Source organism: Tetrapisispora phaffii, chromosome 9 (genome assembly GCF_000236905.1).
Source record: "Tetrapisispora phaffii CBS 4417 chromosome 9, complete genome".
Taxonomy (NCBI): Eukaryota; Fungi; Ascomycota; class Saccharomycetes; order Saccharomycetales; family Saccharomycetaceae; genus Tetrapisispora; species Tetrapisispora phaffii.
In genome coordinates, this window is record NC_016528.1 from 676,839 (window position 1) to 700,873 (window position 24,035).

The window sequence follows — 24,035 nt, forward strand, 5'->3', positions numbered from 1 at the left end:
GAATTATTAATAACACATTTTGGTACTACTTTTGTTTTTAAATCTCATATTGAATAATTTATAATCATTATTTTAACTGTTGTAATAGTTTCAATTATTTGTTTTCGAGAATAGACCGTGTAACTTACCAAGGCATAGCTATATAAGAAGAATACTTGTACTGTATCTCTCTTTTTCGTTTTTTTTGGGAATTATTTAAGTAATAGGAACTTTGATAGCACACGTTATAGAAAATGACTGATTTCCAAGACAGAGAACCTAGTATCATCATTAATGGTGATATGGATAATGAAGAAATCATTTATGGTGAAGAAGAGATCGCTGAAGTTGAAGAAGCAGTTGTTGAAGAAGAAAAACCAAGAAAGAAAGTTGCCTTCAGTGGTTTAGATGAAGAATCTGATGAAGAAAAAAGAAAACGTGAATTCGAAGAAGGAGGTGGTTTACCAGAACAACCAACGGACCCAGACTTTTCCAAGCTAAACCCATTATCTACAGAAATTATTAACAGACAAGCTACTATTAACATCGGTACCATTGGTCATGTCGCTCACGGTAAGTCTACTGTCGTTAGAGCAATTTCTGGTGTTCAAACTGTTCGTTTCAAGGATGAATTAGAACGTAACATTACTATTAAATTAGGTTATGCTAATGCAAAGATATATAAATGTCAAGATCCTACTTGTCCAGAACCAGATTGTTACAGATCTTTCAAGTCCGATAAGGAAATCCATCCAAAATGTCAAAGACCAGGTTGCGAAGGTCGTTACGAACTAGTTCGTCATGTTTCATTTGTCGATTGTCCAGGTCACGATATTTTAATGAGTACTATGTTGTCCGGTGCTGCTGTAATGGACGCCGCTCTATTATTAATTGCCGGTAATGAATCCTGTCCTCAACCACAAACTTCTGAACATTTAGCTGCTATTGAAATTATGAAGTTAAAGCATGTTATCATTTTACAAAATAAAGTTGATTTAATGAAAGAAGAAAATGCTTTAGAACATGAAAAATCTATCTTGAAGTTTATTAGAGGTACTATTGCCGACGGTGCCCCAATTATCCCTATCTCTGCCCAATTGAAATATAATATTGACGCCGTTAATGAATTTATTGTAAAAACCATCCCAGTTCCTCCAAGGGATTTCATGGTTTCTCCACGTTTGATTGTTATTCGTTCTTTCGATGTCAACAAACCAGGTACTGAAATTGAAGATTTGAATGGTGGTGTTGCTGGTGGTTCTATCCTAAATGGTGTCTTCAAATTAGGTGATGAAATCGAAATTAGACCAGGTATCGTCACTAAGGATGACAAAGGTAAAATTCAATGTAAGCCAATTTTCTCCAACATTGTTTCCTTATTTGCTGAACAAAATGACCTAAAGTTTGCGGTTCCAGGTGGTTTGATCGGTGTTGGTACTAAGGTTGATCCAACATTATGTAGAGCAGATCGTTTAGTAGGTCAAGTTGTAGGTGCTAAGGGTCACTTACCAAATATTTATACAGATATTGAAATTAATTATTTCTTATTACGTCGTTTATTAGGTGTTAAGACTGATGGTCAAAAACAAGCTAAGGTTAGAAAATTAGAATCTAACGAAGTTTTAATGGTTAATATCGGTTCAACCGCTACAGGTGCCCGTGTAGTAGCTGTTAAAGCCGATATGGCCAGACTGCAATTAACTTCCCCAGTTTGTACAGAAGTTAATGAAAAGATTGCTTTATCTAGACGTATTGATAAGCATTGGCGTCTAATCGGTTGGGCCACTATCAAGAAAGGTACAACTTTAGAACCAATTGCTTAAACAATTGTAAAATAAACAACCATAAAAAACTATATAACATAAATAAACCTCTGTATATCCTTCATGTCTTTTGTTAATCAAACAGCATATTTAAGTATAACTAATACTAACTAATAAAGAAAACCTAATTTGAGTAATTTCTCAATCGATGATAAATTATCTTTCAAACGTGAATGATCTTATTTGTTTTATCTTCATAGGAATCCCATCTTAAATGATTTATTCAATAGAAAAATTGTGTGCTTATGTATTATGCAATATGTATTCTCAAGTGAATATTTAAGTAGATAGACATCTTTCACGAATGTTAGAAGTCTGAAGAAATTCAGAAAACAATTTAGAGTTCTTAAATTTAGGTAATGAATCATTTTTCATAAGAAGACGTAAGTTATCTTTTAACTTTATAAATAATGGCAAAATAATTAGAAGTAGATTAACAGCCGGTGACAATGTATCGTTGTATGACTGTCCGTCACTATTATCACTTTCTATATTCGAAATGTTCTCTTCAATATTAGTTTTAGAGGAATTAGTTAGTATATCAGGGGACGATGTTAATTTCTCCTCAGGTAAATTAATTTGAAAATTTTTTATCTGTAAATCAGAATTATCGTTCGTGGTACCATTAGTAGTTTTGGTAGTTAATTCATCAGTATTATCTGTATGCAAGATTACCTTACTAATGGACTCTCGCAGATTGTGGTCGATATTCAATTGATATGGTGCACATTCAATAATAAAAGTTGAATATATCTGATAAGACATCTCTAGACACTCACTTGCGTGTTTGGACAAAGCAGTATCCATTGCATCCGTAATATTATTCTGAATGTTAGATAATTTTCTATTTGCACTAGTTGAAGCTTTAGATTTTAGCATTTTATTTAAATTTCTCATCTTCTTTAAGAATTTAAGAATTTCTAAATAAGCATCTAAATTTTCAACACATATATCTTCTTGTAAGAACTGCCTAAAAAGAAAGCGCATCCCTGGATCAGCAATAATATCGTTAAACTCGATATTCTTAAGTTCCGATGAGCCATGGGTTTTAATAGAAGAACTGATACTATGGCTCAAGGATTCTGTATCAGTGTTGAAACTATAAGAACCGGACTCCATATTTTTACTAAAGTTCACATTGTTATTGTCTGAGTATGGAATGGAGTGACTTCTAGTTTTAGTGTTTGATAGATTCCATTTAACTACACTCCAACCCAATGGAGTTAGTTTAAAATAGGTTGTTTTGTTTATCATGACTTTTTTTGAAGATAATTTCTGATCTGGTTTAATAATTGGTTCAATCAAACCTTTTTTGGCAAAAAGTACTACGATATAAGATGCCTCCTTTGGGTAAAGTATATCTGTACAATCCATTAACCATTGCCACAAAGCTTTAGTTGTGAATGTATAATCAATAGGCTCGATATCTTTATCAAATACCTTATCCTTAAATAATCGCACACCAACATCAGACACATAATATTGAATATGAGAATCGGAGTCAGGATTTGTAAAAAATCTATGTGCTAATGGAGATTCTCTATCTTCATTAGTCAGGTCAATATCCTGAAGTTGGATGCTTTGATTAATTATGCTCGTTTGGCTATTTTGAGTTGATTGAAACCCTGAAATAGGATCGTAATCAATTGATTCAAAACTGAATGAATCAGTGCTGTATTCTAATAACTTAAAAAGAGATGGTAATCTATCACTAGGTTTTGATGGAGACCAAATATTTGGGCGAGATCCCATTATTCTCATGAACAAAAGATATATTAGATAGTCACTACGAATGATTGAATCGGTCACAGAATTTCTTTCAAAACAAAATAATTGATTAGAATTCAACTCGGAGAATATAATGGGTGGAATTTCTTTCAAACCAATGCTCCTCGTGTACTGATACAAAATTGCAACACCCTTTGGAGTTGGTTGCAACGGGGTCTTCTCCTTTGGTTCATTTCGTGTTCTATCAACTGGAGCATGCAGTAATTTCGCTTCCATGAATATTTTCAATAGATGGTGTGCTAACTCATTTTTAATTGCATATGAAATGCTGATCGATGTTTTGTTCATTTCAACTTTTAATTCCATATTTTTCATTGTTTTTATAGCATCAGCTACTGAAAACGAGAAATAACATGACTGCTTAGAGAAAGAATTTAAAAATGTGCCTGAACGTGATTCTTTACTTTTCAATTGCAGGCTAATTAAAAAAATTGAGTAAACATTTTTAATGTTATTTGTGTATATCAACCCGCTAGGAGTTCGATTGAATCCTTTTGACGATCTCTCATGCAACGTATTATTGTCAGCAACTTTCATATTTATTACCTTTTACAGAATTATTCGTTTTGAACTAAGCAGCAGCCTTGCTATTAAGTATAATTAGATGATCCAAAATTCATTAGTTGAAATAACAAAAATTCGAAAGGCAAAATAATATAACAACTAAAATCATTAGTATATATATATATTCATATTTATTTATTGACATTATTGCATTATTGAAAAGATTCTTCACAATTGTTTATAAGTAACCATGGTTTTAATAAGCTACCTACCTTTCTAGGTCCGAAACATAATCATCTTGATTCAAAACAGTTACAATTTAAAGTTTAGTCTCATAAATAGACTGAAAGATTTCATTAAACACACGTATGCTGTTGTGATACAATATACCATCGAATATATCGTATAGTAACCATAATATAGAGGTTCGTTGTAGAGATAGAATGAATGTGTTTCAGAAATCAAGGAACCTTCCAATTTTGAAACATTTTCAATTACGCTTTAGTCGCGTACTCGAACCATTGCACAACATGACAATAAAAATACCGAAGAAATTGAAAACTCATTCATATCTGTTTTAGAAGAACTATATCTCCATGGTAAAATTCTGGTTACAGTTTCAGAAGTTATCTATATGTATGTGTGTTTAATAGTGTTAATATTTCATTAAAAATCTTTTTCAATAAAGAAAAATATATATGGTAAAGTACATCTAGTAAAAATCAGCAAAGTTCTTGTCTCTGGTATTATTGTCAGTATTTTTGGAAATTTTACTTTCATTTTTATTACTAGTGTCACTCTGAGTTTGTTTGTCAGATTCACGTAAATGCTCTCTGACACTGCTGTTCTGATAAGTCTCGGAATCTATTCCTCTACTGAAGCGGCTCTCGTTGCTAGCAGTCGGACCTTTATTGTATGGTTTTGAATTTTGATTGATCCTTGTGTGAGATTGTCTGTTCTCATGTTTACTATCGTCCCGACTAATCGTCGAGGAAATTTTATTTGTTCTGGATTCAATGTTGCTTTCTTCGTGGTCTCTTCTGTATGTGTTATTATATTGGTTGATTCTACCAGAAATGGCATTAGAATAATTTCCAGAACTAGCTTTTTGGGTGTGCCTATTATAAGTTGCAGGGTTTCTATCATTAGCATGTGGATCAGATTTTTGATATCTTGATCTACTATTAGGCAGGTTACTCATCTTGTTGTTGTTGCTATATTGACGCGAATCGGTATTGTACTGATTATAATGTTTATTGTTTTTATTCATATTATTGGGTCCGTTATTATTGTATCTGTTTTGGTTACCTTTATAAGTTTGAGATCTGTAATTAGGATTTGATTGGTTCGGATATGTAGATCTTGAATTAGAAAAGTTGTTGTTATTATTATTAAATGTGTTTTCAGCATAATATCGTTCAGGAGCATTTATATCACTTGACTGTGATATCTGTTTTCCTTTTTCCATTCCTTTTTCATTTATATGACCCTTCGGAGCTGTTGGAACTCTCTGCGAAAGAGACTGATGCATTTCTTCCTTATATCTTTTTATATCAGATTCGTGACTTTCTTCAGTTAAGCAAGTTAAATGTTTAGACGGCAAGGGCTCTTCTTTAAAAAATGGATGTTGTAAAGCTGACATTGCTGTCAATCTTTTATATGGATTCAATGATAGTAAACTCCTCAAAAAATCTAATCCGGTTGCAGTTAAAAACTTACCAAAACGTTCACTTAACGTTTCTGGATAACTTGTTCTCAGCAATTCTGCACCAGGCAAGTAAGCCGCCATATCCCAAGATTCTTTAGTTGGTGTGCCTAATAATTTGAATATGACATGACCTTGGTCGATGTCAGAATTGCCCTGTAAGATAGGTTTCTTTTCAAAGAATTCCGCAAAAACACATCCAATACCCCATAAATCGACAGCAGTAGTGTATTGTTTATCACCTAAAACCAACTCTGGTGCTCTATACCATCTAGTTACAACAACCCCGGTATACTTAGCCCCTATACCAGCACCACCTGGATATTTCAAATTTGGCGGCGTCCCATAATACATTCTGGCCAAACCAAAGTCAGCTAATTTCAATGTCCCAGTATGATCAATTAAAATGTTTGCAGTTTTTATATCTCTATGCATATATTTTTCACAGTGAAGGTAATTTATACCTTCTAGTAATTGAAGCATCATATTCTTTACTTCATTAACGGGTAGAGTGATTCTAGGGTTATGCAAAAGACCAGATAAATCCGCTATCATATAAGGCAAAATCATATAAAAAGACTTATTTAGAAGTGATGGGTCTTTAGCATTATTAGAATAGTTTGCGTTGCTATTGCTTGGTTCTGGTGCAGTATCATAAACCATCTCTATTAATTTTACAATGTGCTTGTTATTTAGTTTCCTAAGAATAGTAATTTCACGCTGAGCTGTAATTGGAAATAAGTCACTTTCCTGAGGCATTATTATTCTCTTCATGGCGACCTGCCTCTGCGTTTCCAAATGTATTCCCTTATAAACGGCACCAAAGGTACCTTGGCCTAATTTTTTCTCTTCTTTATAATGATTTTTAAACATAGTACACCCATATATAGTTTCATTCTTCCTTGCATTCAGCTCAATGTAACTTAAATTAGTATTAAGGTCCATCTGAACCGTTGGCATCTGTTTGATCTTCCCAATTTTATACTTGAATTCAGTCTTTTTCAAAGGACTGTTGGTAGCTGCAGACATAGTTCAAATGTATTTGTAATGTCTTATTTACCGGTTGATGGATATGATACCTTATAGGTTACTTCAGCTAGCCTTTTGATTTTGGTGTTACAAGGTTAATCTATTGATTGCCGGTTCGTTTTAAAGTAGCATTTGAATCATATCAATATTTAAGTACTGAATTATCTATGATCGGTAACAGCCACATTTTTGGAATTTCGTTTCCGGTGATTTTTCAAAATAATATTGGCCAAAGCTAATTACCGCCATTGTAAACGAATAGAGTTAATGCAAATGACAATCGGAACCAATTCAAATATAAAATCCTGGATTCTTGAAAGTAATCAAACTCAACTTAAAGTAATTAATTGCAAAGTGTCGAGATTTACAATGAAACTATTTCGTTGTAACTCTCATGAAGAAGATAGAACTCTAAAATATCACTAAAATTATACTACTTTACAAAGTTGTTATATAAAAGTATATATAAGAACATATATACAATGGTCTTTATCTTAACTAACTTATTTCAATCAAGATGAAACAGAATTGGTTCATTATTAATGGCAACATATATGCTGAACAAACAAAATAGAACTAATAATTATTTTATTTTTTACCGGCAACTTCCCATTCACTATCATCACCATCGTTGACAGATAATTTGGCAGCTTCTCTTTCTAGTTGGGTGATTTCCTCTTCCTTTTTGGCAGGAGTTTTAACTTCTTCTTCATCTTCTTCATTATCAACATCGTTACTCAAAACAGCAAAAGCTGATTGTTGAATTTTTGGTTTTTCTTCAGTCTTTTCGGTAACAGTTCTTTCGTATCTTTGGGTTTTTTGTTGGTATTTAGCACCTCTAGCACTACCCCAGTCTAATTCTGGTTCATCTTTTCTTGGCTTTCTCTCTCTTGGAGCTCTGTTAAAGTTTCCTTGTTCACCAAAGTTAGAACCTCTGGCACTACCCCAGTCTAAGTTTGGTTCTTCTCTTCTTGGTTTTCTTTCTTGGTAGTTAGAACCTCTGGCAGCACCCCAATCTAAGTTAACTTCTTCTCTTTCTGGTCTTCTCTCTTGGTAGTTGGAACCTCTGGCGACACCCCAATCTAAGTTTGGTTCTTCTCTTCTTGGCTTTCTTTCTTGGTAGTTAGAGCCTCTGGCAGCACCCCAATCTAGATTAGCTTCTTCCCTGTCTGGTCTACCACCTTGGAAGTTGGAACCTCTAGCGGCACCCCAGTCAAAATCTTCACCACCTCTAGAAAATTCTCTTCTTGGACCAGCTACAGAAACGTAAACGGTACGGTCATTTAATCTGGTAGCATTGAAGGTTAAAGCTTTGACTAAGTCATCACGTTGAGCAAATTCAACAAAAGCAATACCCTTTAAACGGGATGGATCTCTCATATCAGTTGGTAAAGCCAAGTCAACAACAGCACCTTCCTTTTCCAAACCATCTTCCACCCAAGCAGTGACACCTTCTGGAGTGATATCCCATGGAATGTTGTTAATGATAGCCTTGTATGGTGGAACATCTGGAACTGGGTATTCGGTACGTTGGAAATCTCTTCTTGCACCAGCACCTAAAGCAGGGTCTAATCTCGACCCTCTACCACCAGCACCCATCTTAGCCATATTAGCAGCAGCTAATTCCTCTAAAGGAATGGTATTGGCTTGAGCACTTTCAATTGGAATATTAATCTTGTTCAAATCGACGTCTTCATCGGCCCAGGAAGAACCGAAAGTCTCGTCGTTCAAGAAGGAATTCAAATCCATCTTCACATTTTTCTTTGCAGGAGCCATCTTGCACACACACTCTTAATCTAGGTTATATTACTCTATAGTAATGAAAGGCTGAAACAAACAGAAATAAACCCTGTTCCCTCTTAACAGAACTTCAAGCTACAAATACCTAAAATGTTAATCTATCTTTTATAAGTTAAGTATAGAATTACATTTTCATCACCCATTAATTAGTGAAATCTTCCAACCTCATCGTTACTTTTTCACGAAGTAGTAAAAATTTTCCGTTTGGCTGCGAAATGCTGTTTAATTATTAGTTTTCTGTGTTCGCGATGAAGTTTAACCAGTGCAAAAGCCAGGGACGGGTAACTTACCTTATAGCTAGTGCTCGTACTTATGAAGCTGGGTTGGCTCATTTGGTTAATTAGTTATCCTAGCATTAAAATGGCTTCTGCAATATATCACATAAATATAAGTTACTCCATGACGTTCTATAGGGGTCGTATATCTATCTTTATTTTGTGTTTTTAGGCTGGAAAGTCTCATAATGACGGCTATCTGAAGTCCGTCACGCCCAATTCAGTCACTTTTTTATTACCGTGTTTGGTTTTTCAGTGCCGTGTCTTTTATCATTTGTAACGAACTTCATTGTTCTTTGAATGGATAGTGATATAAATGGAGCTGGGCGGCAAATATTTTACTACTTTATAAACTACATTACGTTGATATGTTTTCAGTAAAAGCGTTTGAAACAAAGGTATAAGAAGCAGAAATATATAGGTAAATGAATAGGTATGTGTTAGAAGGGCGGAAGTTAGTTTCAGATGACTCTGCATTCAGGTAATCGAGAGACAAATTCATTCATTTAGTACGCCGCATTCCTGCGTGATTGAAGCAGGGTTGAAGGGAAACTATACGTATTCTTTTGTATTACAAGTAACATTATTCTCATGTTTTTTTGTATTTTGGTGGCTAGACATCGTTATAGTTATTCTATGTGAATTATGAAAACAAAAGGAGTGATACTTCTTTTGCCCATTGGACACTAGATATCGTCTAAAGGATTGGTTATGAGGAGCATTGTAAATAAGTCACAATGGTGGGATATTTTTAATTGTTAGCAAAAAATACCAAATACCACAAGTCACGATCGAATATAAAGAATAGCATTTTGTTTGTCTTAATAAAATGAGGTTTTACAACGATAGTGTTTAGCTCTCTCTCTTTCTCTTTACGGTGATGACTACACTTTAGTTTTCTTTCCCTCTTTTAACTTTTCCATGCTTTAGTTTGGAATCAGACGCATAACATGTCATGCACCTTTTCTCAGTACTTTTTTTAAGGAAGTTCCGAAAAATCAGAAATGTCATTGAATATTTCGGCATGTCGGTAACGTGGGTAGCACTGATGATTTATAGTACAAAGAAACTGCCCTATTTTTTAAAAATTTGAAGAGTTGGAAACTTTAATTTAATATTACAAAAGGTTAAAATCATTAATTATGAAAATATTAATAATCTCTATCTTATGTAAAATAGTTATTGTCTGGCACTAAATGAAGATGTGATACCATACTAACACATTTATTAAGACAAGTAATATAATATTTTGAAGCACTACAACCTAAACTATTTGTAAGAGGCCCTTCAAATAAACATTCACATACCAATAGGCACTCATCAGCATTTGACTGTAATTAAAAATGTGGTTTGATTTGATAATAAAATTGCCATTATTAGTTATAGCAACATGGCTTCTAATAAGACAGGTAATAAAGACACTCTTTGGTATTTCGGCAGCCTACATTAATCCATTTACATTTAGAATCATTGGGTTTGAATATAAGGATATACTTAAGATAGAATTGCTTGAATTTAATCCCTTTAGAAAAAGAATTAGAATATCAAAATTAACGTTTAACAATAAACAAATAGAAAACAAAAATCAAACTAATGCATCCAACCATAAAAAAACTAGCCATGGTCACAATTTGAAAGCTGTTTTACCCAAATGGCTATTTAAATATCTACCGCATCTTTTATCTTTTTTAAATGAAGTACATATTGTTGCTGACCATGTGTTTTTGACGGATTACGATTTATATATCAGCACGATTGGGTCTGTTTTTAACTATAAAGAAATAACGTCATCATTATCCCTTGAACTTTTCATGAGGCAAGTGAAAAATAAGAACTCGACAATATTGACTGATACTCTTCAACAACTTGAAATAAACTTTGAAAAGATTGAAGTAGATCATTCAATTGTTTTTAACGATATTAAGATAGATTCAAAGTTTGGTGTTTTACGTTTACCATACGCTTATTTAAAACAGCAGAGTGCTAGTACAAAGATAATCGAACCTGATAATATAGAATCTAAACACTCTGATATACTATGTGATTTAGCGATTCAAGACACAATAAAAGCATTCCGTAAGAAATTAGAAAGAATACAAGGCTATTTAAAGCCGATTTGCGAAATTAACTTATATATGGATAAAATTTTACTGGACGATCTTGAATTAACTAATTTACCAGAATTGAATGAGATAAGCCAATATTTTACATATAACATAGAAGCATCCAATGTTACATTAAATTTAATAAGATTTTCTAAAGACTACCCTGGTTATAATTTAAACTTTGGTGAAGATGACACTCCGTATAAGATCAATAGTAATTTTTCAAGAGTAAATATCGGAGTAAAAATAAACAAAATAAATGAAAAAGAAATATATTTAGCAAAAATTATTGAAGTTCCTAGTATTAATTTATATGGCCACACGAATATTTTTTCGCAACAATTTCAATTTTCTGAGGGCCGGTTCGAAAATGCTTTAAGTACATTAAATTTCCAAATATCATCTTTGATCGTTGATTTAGATATAACAACACTTTCCTTTATAAAATCTTTTTCCCGTAATATAAAAGTTTTCAAAGGAGCCTTTGGATACTCTAAAGAAATTGATGCAATTGACCAACTCAAGGAATTTGAAGATCTTCGTTCACTAAAGTGGAGAAAGGTGCTAAAAACCTATTTAACATCATTGTTTCCATTATTAAACCTTAAATTTACATTAGATGATTCAAAGATAATTTTAAATGATGAAACGGATACAATTATTTTCTACCTATCTGCTCTTCTAGGAACATACAAATCGAATAGATCTTTGTCATTTTCTCAGAATGATAAGCTAGATTCTATTATAAATTATGATACTGCATTTGACTTAGAATTATCTGATTTACACTGTCAACATTTGATTACGGATGGAAGCAATTATAATCATAAAATTTTAGAAATTGAAAGTGTGTCTCTTAAGCAAAAGGTCAAGTGGTCACCAGAAATACAATTTTCATTTGACGGTGAAGTCGATAACGTTAATATTGATTTATCAGAGTTACGGTCGATGATAGCCTTAAATAAAATTGTAAAGAAAACTGATTGTCAATTACTTCAAGTTGAAACTATTTATTTCAAGGAACTTTACGATAAATTTGCAAAACAGTTGTATAATGCTGAATTCAACTGTTCAAGACTAAAAGAAATGCAATCAATAAAAAAGGTTTCTCCTGAAAGTTTCGTATTTAATACACTGCCAGATTATTTTGATTACATTAAGGTCGATTTAAGGAGAATACAAATGACACTAGGTATCAGATCTGTTTTTATGCCTCCTGATATTTTTTCGTTACTTGAAGCCCAAAGTCCAAAAGATCTTGTTGAGGGAAAATTAAGAAAATTTACAAATAAGGTGGATAAGGTACAGTTAGCTTTGTTCAGTAATAAAACTCAATGGCATAATAAAATAGAAATGGGACAAGTGTATATGTCTAAATCGGGACTAGATTCACTGAACAGGAACGATTCAAATGATCTGGAGGATATTGGTACTTCACAGTCAACACAAATTGATCGTCTATGGAACTTTAATATATTGGTTAATAATGTAACATCATCTGTCATTTATGAAACTTGTAAATTTAGTACAGAATTTTCGTCAAGAACAGTGTCAAGTTTGAAAGTAGTATCCATAAAAGTATTTCCAGAAACAGAGTCATATACAGTTCCAAGTGAGAACAAAGTAGTAATCGTCATTGATAATAAAAAAGCTAGTTCTATGGTTGATTTAATAAATGTTTTTATGGGAATATCCGGTTTCCATACACTAAATCAGATATTTAGAAAAAACACATATTGTTCTGTTAAGGAGACGTGTGCAAAAAAAATTTTAGTATCATTGAATAAGGCTAAAAAGAAATCCTTCTGGTATTTTATTGACTGGGTAAAGTTTAAACAATTAATTCAAATAAGGTTATCTTCAGAGCTCTCTCGTCAAGTTTTGATCCTTCCTAATGCATTAAAAATCAAATTTGAATCTAGTAATATGTTTATATCAATTGATAAACTAAATGACATATGTATTAATGGTGAGCTAGCGAGGATGTGTGTTGAATCACCAACTCAAAAGGATACTTGGATAAGAATGATGTTAATCAATAAATTCAAGATGAATATTAACTTATCGGAGATGCTTCGCCAAATTAAGAATAATGAAACTGGAAATTCAGAGGTGCTCCCAGGAGTTACCTTGGCTTATGAATCTTCACATTTTTCTATTCCAAACAAATTTGCGATGTACCGAATTTTTGACAATATTTCAACTATTGTAAAATCCTTGAAACAAATGATATACAGCATGAAAACATCACAATCAGACATAGTAATATTCCCAGTAACTGTTAATCCAGTAAGATTGCCAAACGTTAATTTATCTTCCAAAAGGTCTATTATAACTATTGAAGATGATCCCCTCGAATCGGAATTAAACATGATATTTCAAATAGGTTTAGAGGAGCAGCGAATTAGATTAGAAAAAGTCAAACAATTTAAAAATAGTTTAGAACGTAAATATCAGGATACTAATAGCTCTGCTAATCAAAGTGAAAAAAATAATGATAAGTTCTCTTCTGATGACACATACACTAAGTTGGTATTTCTTTCTAGTGCAAGAGGTTGCAAAAAATCCAAAAACATTTTAAAAAAACTGCTTTCTGCTAAGAAATCGGATAGAGAAACTTCAGAAAAAGAAGATGAACTCTTAGAAGATAAAAATCCAATTTTGATAAATGAACACGAGTCCTACATTAGATTACAGGAAAATATTTCAACATCATGGATTAGAAGAATAAAGGATTATAAGAAGGTTGAAAAAGAAAAGTACGAAGAGAACTTTGAATATTTATGGGGGTTAACAAATTTACATAATATTTCAAAAGATTTCAATACTAATGTTCGTGATTTTATATATTCTCCTCCTTTGACCACAATAATAGTAGAAGGTATTGATATAAATATCAGTCAACCTTCATGTGGTCTTGAGTGCATTGCAGAATTTATCCACGATGTAGGTAAAGGAGTTCCTTTAGATACCCAATACTCTATTATGTTTCCCATGTACTTGGATGTAAATATTAGGGAATTCAGATGGCATCTGAGAGATTATCCTTTACCATTTATTAATATCCCTCCCCCAACAGAAAACCAAAAAATTTCAAATAACTTCAAAATTTCAGGTGATTTATGCTTAACTGAAGCAATGATACAATCCAGCAATGAAATAAGAACAATATTCGTGCCACTTGTTCCTTCAGTTGAATTAGTTAATAAAGACCATTATTACTCACTTTTTGTTCCAAGGACTTTGACAAGTGTTAAAGTGTATAGTAAATTAGAAATTGGTATTCATACAGAAAGAAGCACTCAGGTAGTCTGGGGTTCATCCTATTCGCCAGCTATTCAACAAGTAATGCAGTGTTTTGAAGATTTATCGAAACCACCCACAGATTTATCCCCTAAGTTAGGTGTGTGGGATAAGATTAGATATATGTTTCATTCACGTATAAAGATCAATTGGGCCAAAAAGAACAGATTTGAAATATCTCTTCTAGGCGCTAAGAGCCCTTATAAAATTGGTCGAGAAGACGCAGGATTTATAATTGGTTTTAATGGTAACACTGTTTTGGACTGTAATCCAAATAACTCTCCAAAGCAATTATTAGCCTGCTCAGCTGATCAGATCTATTTTTCAATACCAAATTATTTTGCAAAGCCGTTATTGGTATGGTCGATGCCTTCACACAAAAACATTTTTGTTCCTAATCAAGATAATACAAATTTACAGACATATGCTTCTTACTATTACCTCCTTCAACAAGATTATAATAATGAAAGGAAAGAAGCAGTTAAATTGATGCAGAAACATTATATAGAAAAAAATGGTATTAAATTATCCGGGGGTATGACACTAAAACTTGGTTTTGTTTTTGAAGGGTTAGGTAAAGGAGGAATCCGTTCTAGCGATTTTGCACCACATTATGAAACCTTTCTATGTAATCCGATTTATGTTAAAGATTTATCGAAGTATGACGCTTATAAAAACTTTAAAAGTCATTTCATACACATGTCTTTTGCTCTATTATCAAATTCAAGTAATGCATATAATGCAATGCAATTAGACTCATCAGGAATGGACACATTCTTGAAATGGTGGAAATCGTTTTCAAATAACCCACCCGTTCGAAGAGGTACATTATATGATGCTAAAAATTTGAGTCCAAAGTTTGGAGGTGCATTGAGAACTATTTCATATTATGCTAATGTATCTCCATTATTTATCACTCATATCCAACGTAACATAGATATCAACAACACACAGTCATCCAGTTTCTATGAGAATATAGAATATGTAGGAATTAAAGCTAAGGTATCTAGGTTTGTCATGGATTTGCACCAAAGAAAAGAAGTTATATCAGAGTTCAGAGAGAAATTAAATGAACATAAAAGAGTTTCAAGAATGAAATTTTTAGAAGGTGATTTTTCTTCAGGAACAATTGATATCCGTACGATTCACGCAAAGTTTCACAAAGTCACTTTTATTGAGGATAAGCAAAATTATGAGTTTGATTTATATGAGGATGATGATAACTGGGTCGATATTTCCGATTTCAAGGAACCTTTTTCAATATCTATAGATGATTACACGCCTCATGTTACTATAAGACCATTGTTGTTGGCTCCTCAATTTGTTTATCAGAAAAGAGCTAAATATGGAGATAAATATCAACTAGATCCTGTCACATCAGAACCAATTCAGGCTTTTAAAAATGATATCTCTCATTGTTGCTGTGTTAATGGTCAAATTGACCTTCCAACAACTTATCAGGAAAAAAGAATTAGCACATTATTAACTAAGGAAAAAGAATTAAATGAGAAGCTGAAAATTGCCAATACTTCAGAAGAGAAGAGCTATTTACTGAAACATATAAATATGACTAAGCAAATTATTCAGCAATTGGAATATTTTATTGAAGATACAAAAATGGTAGTGAACTCTAAAGGAAATGTTAAGCCAGAAGATCTACATTTCCAGGTTATAGATAAAGAAACAGAAGCATCAAAAAAGTTGTACGAAAATCGATACTTAATTTTTGGTATGTTTTTAAGATGGGATGAGGGTGCTAGAGATGTAATCACAACTTATTTGATGTATTTAAATCTTAATAGCTATTTTTCTAAAATAGACCGATATAAGTCAATAAGGACATTTGAAGACATTGTGAATCAAAAAAGTGGCACAGTTGGGAGTCCTTCTAATTACAACTCCGAACAGAATTTTAAAACCTCAATCTTAGAAAGTTCTACACAATCTGCTAAGAATCATGGTACAAAGCAAGAAAAGGAAGAAGACATATTGAAATATTTTGAGATTGGTTTAAGAAAGTTAATTACATCAATAAATTATACTACTAGCGAAGATCATTTTGTTCAATTTCTAGCTCCGCAAATACAGCTTTCTTCAAAATTTGAACCAAATTCGTGTATAGTAATTGCTGCACCGTTAATAAAATTAAGAGTACTATCATTTGCTAGCGCTAATAATAATGATGTATTTATTCAAGATACATTTTTGAAACGGTATGGTATACTTATATCGAAAGCTAATGTGTTTTTATTTCATAAAGACAAATTTAAAGATTCGATGGACATATTTTTCCAGTGTTTAGCTTACGGCCAGACAAAAGAAGTTCCTTGGTCACCTTGGTTAGGAGCAGAGTCGTGTTTTGATCCATCTGCCTTAAGTGATTCAACAATAATCAAAAATTTAAACACAACTATTTATCTTGATTCGATATATGAGTTCTCATCCGTTTATGAATTTGTTAGACATCAATTACAAGATTGTATGAATATTTACATTCCGAAAGTACAGGTAACATGTGATTCTAGAAGTTACCTAACATTATTTAAAATATCCACGAACCTATTCATGTCAATGAAGCTAACAGATCCAGTCTTGAAGAAGAAAATAGATAAAGTATCTATAAGCTTTGATTTTACCGAATTAAGGAAAATATATGACACTACAGTGTTGTTATCAAATGTTATCCATAAATCCCAGTTGGCTGAAAACGAATCGATTTTTAGACAAAAGCTATTGGACGATGCAGGTTTAGTTGATTTATTCAATATACACAATGAACGTATAACGAATCTTTCAAAGTTGTACATTTTACTACACGTTTTATGTTCTAGGCGTAAAGAAAGGCATGAGTTTACTAAGAGCATGGAGTGGAACATCGATGTCGAGAGCATAGAATTGCTAATGCTACAAAAAGATTCAACGCCATTTTTGACTGTAGTATCAAAAGATATTAAATTTAATAGGGTTGCTTCATCATCGGGTTATAATTCTAATACAATAACGGTAAAAGCCGCTGATATATTTAATCTTGAAGATACTGCGGCTTACAAAAACTTGCTAGGCCCATACGTTACTCAAAAGAAACTTCTACGAAAAAGTATAACAGAGGAAAATAAACCGATGTTCCATATTAATTGGGTTATGGATAAACCTATTGGTGGAATAAAAGTTGTCAAGAGTGTAGAGACTTTTGTTCAGGGTCTCTCTGTGAGCATTGAAGAGGAAACAGTACTTAAATTAGTACATTGGTTATTACCGCATGAGGTTGCATCTGCATTGCATACTAATGATGAATCAGATGAAGAAAGTGATGTAGAATCACTAAATAGTGAATTTTATTTCAATGGAGAAGATAATAGTGAATTGAATGAAATGATTCAAAGATCTACTGACTTTGTGATCATGGAAAATATTGTGATTAATGGGTTCAAGCTCTGTATCAGCTTCAAAGGTAAGGGATCCAAAAGATTGATCAACGTCACAGACTTTGTATTCAACTTCCCTAAACTAAGTTTTGTGAATCAAACCATGAGATCGATTGATATCATCATAATATTGAAAAAAGTGCTAATAAAAGCATTACTGAAACAGAGTGGTAAGTTCCTGTTGTCAAAATTGAAGAGAAGACCTGCGTTAGAATCGAGTTCATTGTTATTGCCACATTCTGTACCATTGAGTAAAACACTTAGTGCAAATAGCAAAGTAAGTGAAGGGGAGCAATTAAAACAATCAGAAATCCAAATCCCCATCTAGCCAGGGGAATAAAGGGAACACCCGACCTTTTATGAATGCCACAGATATGGGCATGGAATAATTTTGGGTTGGCCGTTAGTCTGTAAACGTATATATTTATTTACAAAGGTATAGCCATAATTCACAACGACAAGTTCTTTATATGACTGCGATCCTGTTTATCTTATTAGATGACAGCGTTTTCCATTCTGCTGCATGGCCATTGTTGCAATGAACGCAGTGTTCTTTAGCAATTTTAGAAGAACTAACAGTTCGAAATGTCCTTTTATATGGGAGATATGTCTGGAAATGGTGAGAGCCACCCGAACATCAGACCGGATTTAGCATTGCATTACTGTGACATGTCACTTGTCACTTGTCACCTGTCACTCGTGGCTTGGTAATGGGCCAATGCGCCCTGCTTACCCGCCCCTGTTGTGCCGTATTTTTTTCGTTTCTTTTTCTTTCCTCCGGCTCCCTTCACAAAGTTTCCGAATGCGTTGTAGGGGTAACTCACTGAACAAAAAAATTTTCCCGTTGGTTCCGTACGCGTGCTGGCATAGGCGTGGGGGCCAGAAGGGACATCACATCACCAACATTAATTAATTATCATCCATCATCACCACCACCACTATTGATTTTATTTATTTGATAAACAAAAAAATTACTAGACATCAAAATACAATACTAAAAATAAAATCGACAACAACAAAATACTGCAACGTTAACTCTCAGTTTCCAATTTAGCATTTTCATTGTCTCAATGTTTCATTGTTCCAATGTTTCGATGTTTCAATGTTGAATCTTATTCTTAAAGGAGAACTTCTGTTATATTCGTATATTAGATTCCTTGTTCTGATCGCAACTCATTTTTTATACTCTTGTACTGAGCTACTGATTGAGAAGATCACACGCATACTCGACTGCTTGGAAAAACTGATATAGTGTCGTATTCGTTATATACTAAAGTTGTGTCTAAAACAATTCAGAAGTTATCATTGTTCGCAATATACAAATACTTTTAGATTTTAACCAGATTCACAAATCATTCCATCTCATTGAGGAAGTACCATTTGGAAAATTAGAATTTCATATATACATACACACACATTCACATTAAAGACAAGTAACTTAACAGTACAGAAATTACAATGTCTCAGCAAGTAGGTAGTAACATTAGAAGAAAGCTGGTTATCGTTGGTGATGGTGCTTGTGGTAAGACATGTTTGTTGATTGTCTTTTCCAAGGGTCAGTTCCCAGAAGTTTACGTTCCAACCGTTTTTGAAAACTATGTCGCAGATGTCGAAGTCGATGGTCGTCGTGTCGAATTGGCACTATGGGATACTGCTGGTCAAGAAGATTACGATAGGTTGAGACCTCTTTCTTATCCAGATTCAAATGTCGTGTTGATTTGTTTCTCCATTGATCTACCAGATTCTTTAGAAAATGTGCAAGAAAAATGGATCGCTGAAGTTCTACATTTTTGTCAAGGCGTTCCAATCATCCTAGTCGGTTGTAAAGTCGATCTAAGAAACGACCCACAAGCCATCGAATATCTAAGAGAAGCAGGTCAACAACCAGTCTCTACTGCAGAAGGCCAAGCTGTCGCCGATCAAATAGGTGCCACTGGCTATTTTGAATGCTCTGCTAAAACCGGTTACGGTGTAAGAGAAGTATTCGAGGCTGCTACCAGAGCTTCTTTAATGGGGAAATCAAAGAACAATGGTAAACAAAAGAAGAAGACTTCAGAAAAGAAGAAGAGAAAGTGTGTTGTCTTGTAAGAAAATTTTAGATCACCCTAACCACGATTACTCATGTCTGAACAAATTAAATAATAATAAAAAATAATAATAGTAAAAAAAATCAAACAAAAATATTCAGGTTTAATTTTAACATTCAGATTATATATAATTCTCATTTGATTATTTATGAGTGTATAAAATCATACAATCAACTTATCCATTCAATGATATCATTAATGTTACATTGGTTTTAGTAACTTATCATTATATAATTAATTATTATTAAATAACTTATAATTTAAATATATCCGCTCATTTTACATTTTAATTAAAGGTTAGAATAAGAATAATATTGTAGATAATTGCATAAACAATACACGATGCTGAACCTTGACTCCCATGTATCTCATCTTTGTAATGAGATATCTTACCAATATAATTGCTTAATCAAGAGCACACGCAGCTGCCATTATCAGCACTTTTTTCGGTCTCGAGGGTTTTTTAGTGTCACATATTATTAAATTATTTATTTATCGTTATAAATAAAACATACCATTCTGGTGGTCAAATAGTGTTAGTAGTTTTGTTAAATGGCAATAGAATATCTATAGTAGTAGTACTACTAAGCTAAAAATTGCAAGAACCTGTTTTATTTCTATTTTACTTTACCCTAAATAACTATATTTTTGTCCAGTGACACTGAGGAAATGGAAGAAATAAAATTAACTGATACCTCATTTTCCTCAAATACATCAACCCATAATGACTTTCGTTATAATAAAAAGTTAGTTATAGTGGGGGATGCCTACACTGGGAAGACTGCACTTCTGGTAGCTTGTCGAAGTAACCAGTTCTCACCAGTGTACGTGCCAACTGTCTTTGATTGTGGCTCAAAGCTATTCAATTTTGAAGATAAGAAAGTGGATATGAGATTTTGGGATACATCAGGTAAAGATGACTATATAAGATTAAGACCTCTCTCGTACCCGAACTCACATGTTGTGTTATTGTGTTATTCAATTGATTCAAGAGAATCACTAAATAATGTTATAGAAAAATGGTCATCGGAAGTATTCCATTACTGTAAAAAGAATGCCAGTATTCTCTTAGTCGGATGCAAAGTTGATCTGAGGAATGACCCAGATACAATAGCAAAGCTCAAACTACAAAACACAGTGTCTATATCGAAAGAAGAAGGTATCCGAGCAGCAGAGGAAATTGGGGCAATTCAACATATCGAGACATCTGCTCTTACAGGATATGGCATAAAAGAATTGTTTGAAGAAGCTGTCAAAGTGACAATGACAGACTCCAATGTCGTCAGAAAAAGAAAAAAACTTAGAATATGCAGATGTACAATAATGTGAGCTTTTTATATAATTACAATCTACAGAAATAACTACAAGATATATAACAATAATTTTATTTTTCTTTTCGTTTACTTATTTAGTGAGGATATAGTTGTATATATCGATATTTACTTTATTTACATGTTGAATATTTTCAAATATACTATATTTATCCACAACTTTGGATACTGATGCTATTTCCCTACTAAATATGCCCCTAGTGATAATTTAAATTTGGTGAGTTCGTAGTGAAATAGTTTACCATATACCTTTTTTAACACCTGGTAGATCACCTGCCAGAGCCTTTTCTCTAAATTGAGTCCTACATAGTCTGAAATCACTCAAAACAGCCCTTGAATGACCTGTCTCTACGCATCTGTTATGCACTTGAGTTGAACGTGTGTAGTTAGGCATCACACTCAGTTGCAATTGGGCCTCCAGTCTAGCCCTTGGAGGTAACGCCGTATTCCTGCTGATGTATTTCAATGCCTTGATCGTTATTTCATTCTCAGCTACCTGTTGCCTCTTAAAATTATCTTTCAAGATCCTGGCATTCACAAACCCAGGAGGTAATTTAGTCTTGAATGGAAATCTGAAATTGCCCATACTTTGCGGTATTCTTTTCGATATTTGTTTTTTTCAATAGCTAAACAACCCAGAGTAGAGTTTAAACCACTGCAAACAAGTTACAGTTCTATGATGCCCTTCAAGAACAACAATTATTATGAAAAGGTTCAAGCATCCTTTATAGTTATGAAAGTATCCAAATTACTCGATCTCGATATTCTTAGGTTACATATTGTAAGAACCCAAATCACATGTTACGACTGCATAAAACGGTAAGTTGACTATCAAGAGTCCTCCTAACACCGACTGTAATGTGACATCGTCCATTATTTGCAAGCTTATTCAAATTCCAATGGCATACACTCCATATCATTATTTTATAGACAGTGTTTATTATGAACCTTGTCTTGTAGTGACCACTCTACCTTAAAAACTAGGCCAATTGACTGTTCACAGGTATTACAATGCTATCGCGTGTCTCCTGTGTTTTCTTACCTTCAAATTTTTTTCAGTGCATTTCGAGATGAGATGGGATGACATTGAGTGTTATGAACTTTATCTGTTGTTTTCTCTAAGATCAGCTTAAGAAGATGGACACTTGACAACCCATGATTAACTTTGAGATCGTTTTGTATCTTCTATCGTTAAATTTGTAGTTTTTTGTGCGTTCCAGTGAAACCCAGCCAAGGATAATTCAGTTGGAAAGATGGCTAAGAAGAAAAATTCTACAAAGACTAATTTAGAAAGTTTGGTCTCGTCAGCTTTACCTATTGTCGAGTTTAAGCATAAGGATCCTCTGTTTCAAGTTGCATGCCATCCTGAAAAGCCGATCGTCGTTAGTGGGACTGCCACTGGCTATATCTTCTGCCATCAATATGATGCTACTGTGTTGCAAGAGGCAGTCGACAGAAGGCGCAAATCTGCTACAGATGATTCGACAAAGAAAGATAAAAATGAGAAGTTTTGGGCAGTGGTCGAGGTTCCAAGTGAAGACACGGAAGATATTGCTGGTATCAAGTTGCTTTGGAAGACAAAAAGACATAAAGAGAGTGTAAGAGGCATTGCTTTGGACTCAGATGGGAAGTATATGTATTCTGTTAGCAGTGATAATGTATTAAAGAAGTCAGAGACTGAAACAGGTAAAGTTCTGAAGAAGATTACTCTTTCTGAACAACCAAAAGATGCCAAGTTTACAAAAATCGTCAAATCTAGCACCCATCCATTTTTAGTTTTGGGTGATGAAGTTGGTAATGTATTAGTGCTGGATAGCGAGACTTTGCAAGAAAAAAATAAATTGATCGATATTCACGATGGTAAAGATGCTATAAATGACATCTTCCATTTTTCTAGAAGATCAGCATATAAATTTATATCACTAGGCCAAACTACCTTGGGTTACTGGGACGCGAGAGAATCCAACCAGTCTGATAAGAAAATATTACCAGATGATACTGACTCGAAAAGAATGGTGCTACTAAGTGATGACCAAGAAGATGAGATTTTATGTGGTACTTTTGTAGACCCTGAAGTTGGTGATACTATAGTATGTGGTATGGGAGAAGGCCTGCTAACAGTTTGGAAACCTGAAAAGAATGGTTTGGAAGATCAACTTACAAGAATTAAAATTGCAGCCGATGAGAGTATTGACTGTATTATACCTACTTTGCAAGATGATAATTGTATCTGGTGTGGTTGTTCAAATGGTAAAATATACAAGGCAAATGCTAAAAGTGGTAAGGTCATTGAAATAAGAAAACATAGCAATTTAGATGAGGTTGCATTTCTTGATTTAGACTGCGAGTACAGAGTCATCAGTGGTGGCATGGATAGCGTCAAGATATGGGAATTGAATGACGTCAATGTAGAAGTCAAAGACAATAGTAACAAAGACGAGAGTGATTTTAGTATGAGCGACAGTGATATTTCAATCAGTGATTCTGATGAAGAAAATGAAGATAATTCTGTGAATGAAGATGAAGAAGTCGAAGTTCCTGCAACTGAAGAATGGGCAGGTTTTGAAAGTGAAACTTCGGATACAGAGAGTGTAGAAAATGATGATGAAAAAGGACTAATTGGTCTATCAAAAGAGCAACTAATGAAAGAGCTTGATAAGGATATATTGGGTCTATCTGACTCTGATAATGAAACAAATTCTAAGAGGAAGACTCGAGGTTCAAAGTTTCAAAAGAAACAGAAGAAACAGAAAATTCAAAAAGAGGTTGCCCATAATGACAACCATGGTATTACTAAATTTGAAGGTTTATAATTATTATGTTCCATTTAGAAATAAATAACCATACCCTTAATAGATGAAGTCTACTAACAGTATACAGA

General features: G+C 33.3%; 9 protein-coding genes across 9 annotated transcripts; 5 read left to right on the forward strand and 4 right to left on the reverse strand.

Annotated features, from left to right (window-relative positions):
- Positions 1 to 233: 233 nt before the first annotated feature.
- On the forward strand, positions 234 to 1,802 carry GCD11 (translation initiation factor eIF2 subunit gamma; the record flags this gene model as incomplete). Its single annotated transcript, XM_003687195.1, has 1 exon — positions 234 to 1,802. The coding sequence occupies one exon, from the start codon at positions 234 to 236 to the stop codon at positions 1,800 to 1,802; it is 1,569 nt and encodes a 522-aa protein (XP_003687243.1).
- A 279-nt stretch (positions 1,803 to 2,081) lies between these two features.
- Positions 2,082 to 4,127, reverse strand: SST2 (GTPase-activating protein SST2; the record flags this gene model as incomplete). Its single annotated transcript, XM_003687196.1, has 1 exon — positions 2,082 to 4,127. One exon carries the CDS (start codon positions 4,125 to 4,127, stop codon positions 2,082 to 2,084), a length of 2,046 nt encoding a protein of 681 aa, XP_003687244.1.
- Positions 4,128 to 4,806: 679 nt separating this feature from the next.
- SGV1 (cyclin-dependent serine/threonine protein kinase SGV1) lies at positions 4,807 to 6,828 on the reverse strand (the record flags this gene model as incomplete). Its single annotated transcript, XM_003687197.1, has 1 exon — positions 4,807 to 6,828. The coding sequence occupies one exon, from the start codon at positions 6,826 to 6,828 to the stop codon at positions 4,807 to 4,809; it is 2,022 nt and encodes a 673-aa protein (XP_003687245.1).
- A 588-nt stretch (positions 6,829 to 7,416) lies between these two features.
- On the reverse strand, positions 7,417 to 8,604 carry TIF3 (Tif3p; the record flags this gene model as incomplete). Its single annotated transcript, XM_003687198.1, has 1 exon — positions 7,417 to 8,604. The coding sequence occupies one exon, from the start codon at positions 8,602 to 8,604 to the stop codon at positions 7,417 to 7,419; it is 1,188 nt and encodes a 395-aa protein (XP_003687246.1).
- Positions 8,605 to 10,246: 1,642 nt separating this feature from the next.
- FMP27 (Fmp27p) lies at positions 10,247 to 18,064 on the forward strand (the record flags this gene model as incomplete). Its single annotated transcript, XM_003687199.1, has 1 exon — positions 10,247 to 18,064. The coding sequence occupies one exon, from the start codon at positions 10,247 to 10,249 to the stop codon at positions 18,062 to 18,064; it is 7,818 nt and encodes a 2,605-aa protein (XP_003687247.1).
- Positions 18,065 to 19,194: 1,130 nt separating this feature from the next.
- On the forward strand, positions 19,195 to 19,824 carry RHO1 (Rho family GTPase RHO1; the record flags this gene model as incomplete). Its single annotated transcript, XM_003687200.1, has 1 exon — positions 19,195 to 19,824. The coding sequence occupies one exon, from the start codon at positions 19,195 to 19,197 to the stop codon at positions 19,822 to 19,824; it is 630 nt and encodes a 209-aa protein (XP_003687248.1).
- Positions 19,825 to 20,492: 668 nt separating this feature from the next.
- On the forward strand, positions 20,493 to 21,152 carry TPHA0I03140 (Rho family protein; the record flags this gene model as incomplete). The annotated part of the gene is made up of 1 exon (XM_003687201.1): positions 20,493 to 21,152. The coding sequence occupies one exon, from the start codon at positions 20,493 to 20,495 to the stop codon at positions 21,150 to 21,152; it is 660 nt and encodes a 219-aa protein (XP_003687249.1).
- A 240-nt stretch (positions 21,153 to 21,392) lies between these two features.
- MRP2 (mitochondrial 37S ribosomal protein uS14m) lies at positions 21,393 to 21,740 on the reverse strand (the record flags this gene model as incomplete). The annotated part of the gene is made up of 1 exon (XM_003687202.1): positions 21,393 to 21,740. One exon carries the CDS (start codon positions 21,738 to 21,740, stop codon positions 21,393 to 21,395), a length of 348 nt encoding a protein of 115 aa, XP_003687250.1.
- A 667-nt stretch (positions 21,741 to 22,407) lies between these two features.
- On the forward strand, positions 22,408 to 23,967 carry JIP5 (Jip5p; the record flags this gene model as incomplete). Its single annotated transcript, XM_003687203.1, has 1 exon — positions 22,408 to 23,967. The coding sequence occupies one exon, from the start codon at positions 22,408 to 22,410 to the stop codon at positions 23,965 to 23,967; it is 1,560 nt and encodes a 519-aa protein (XP_003687251.1).
- Between the last annotated feature and the right edge of the window lie 68 nt (positions 23,968 to 24,035).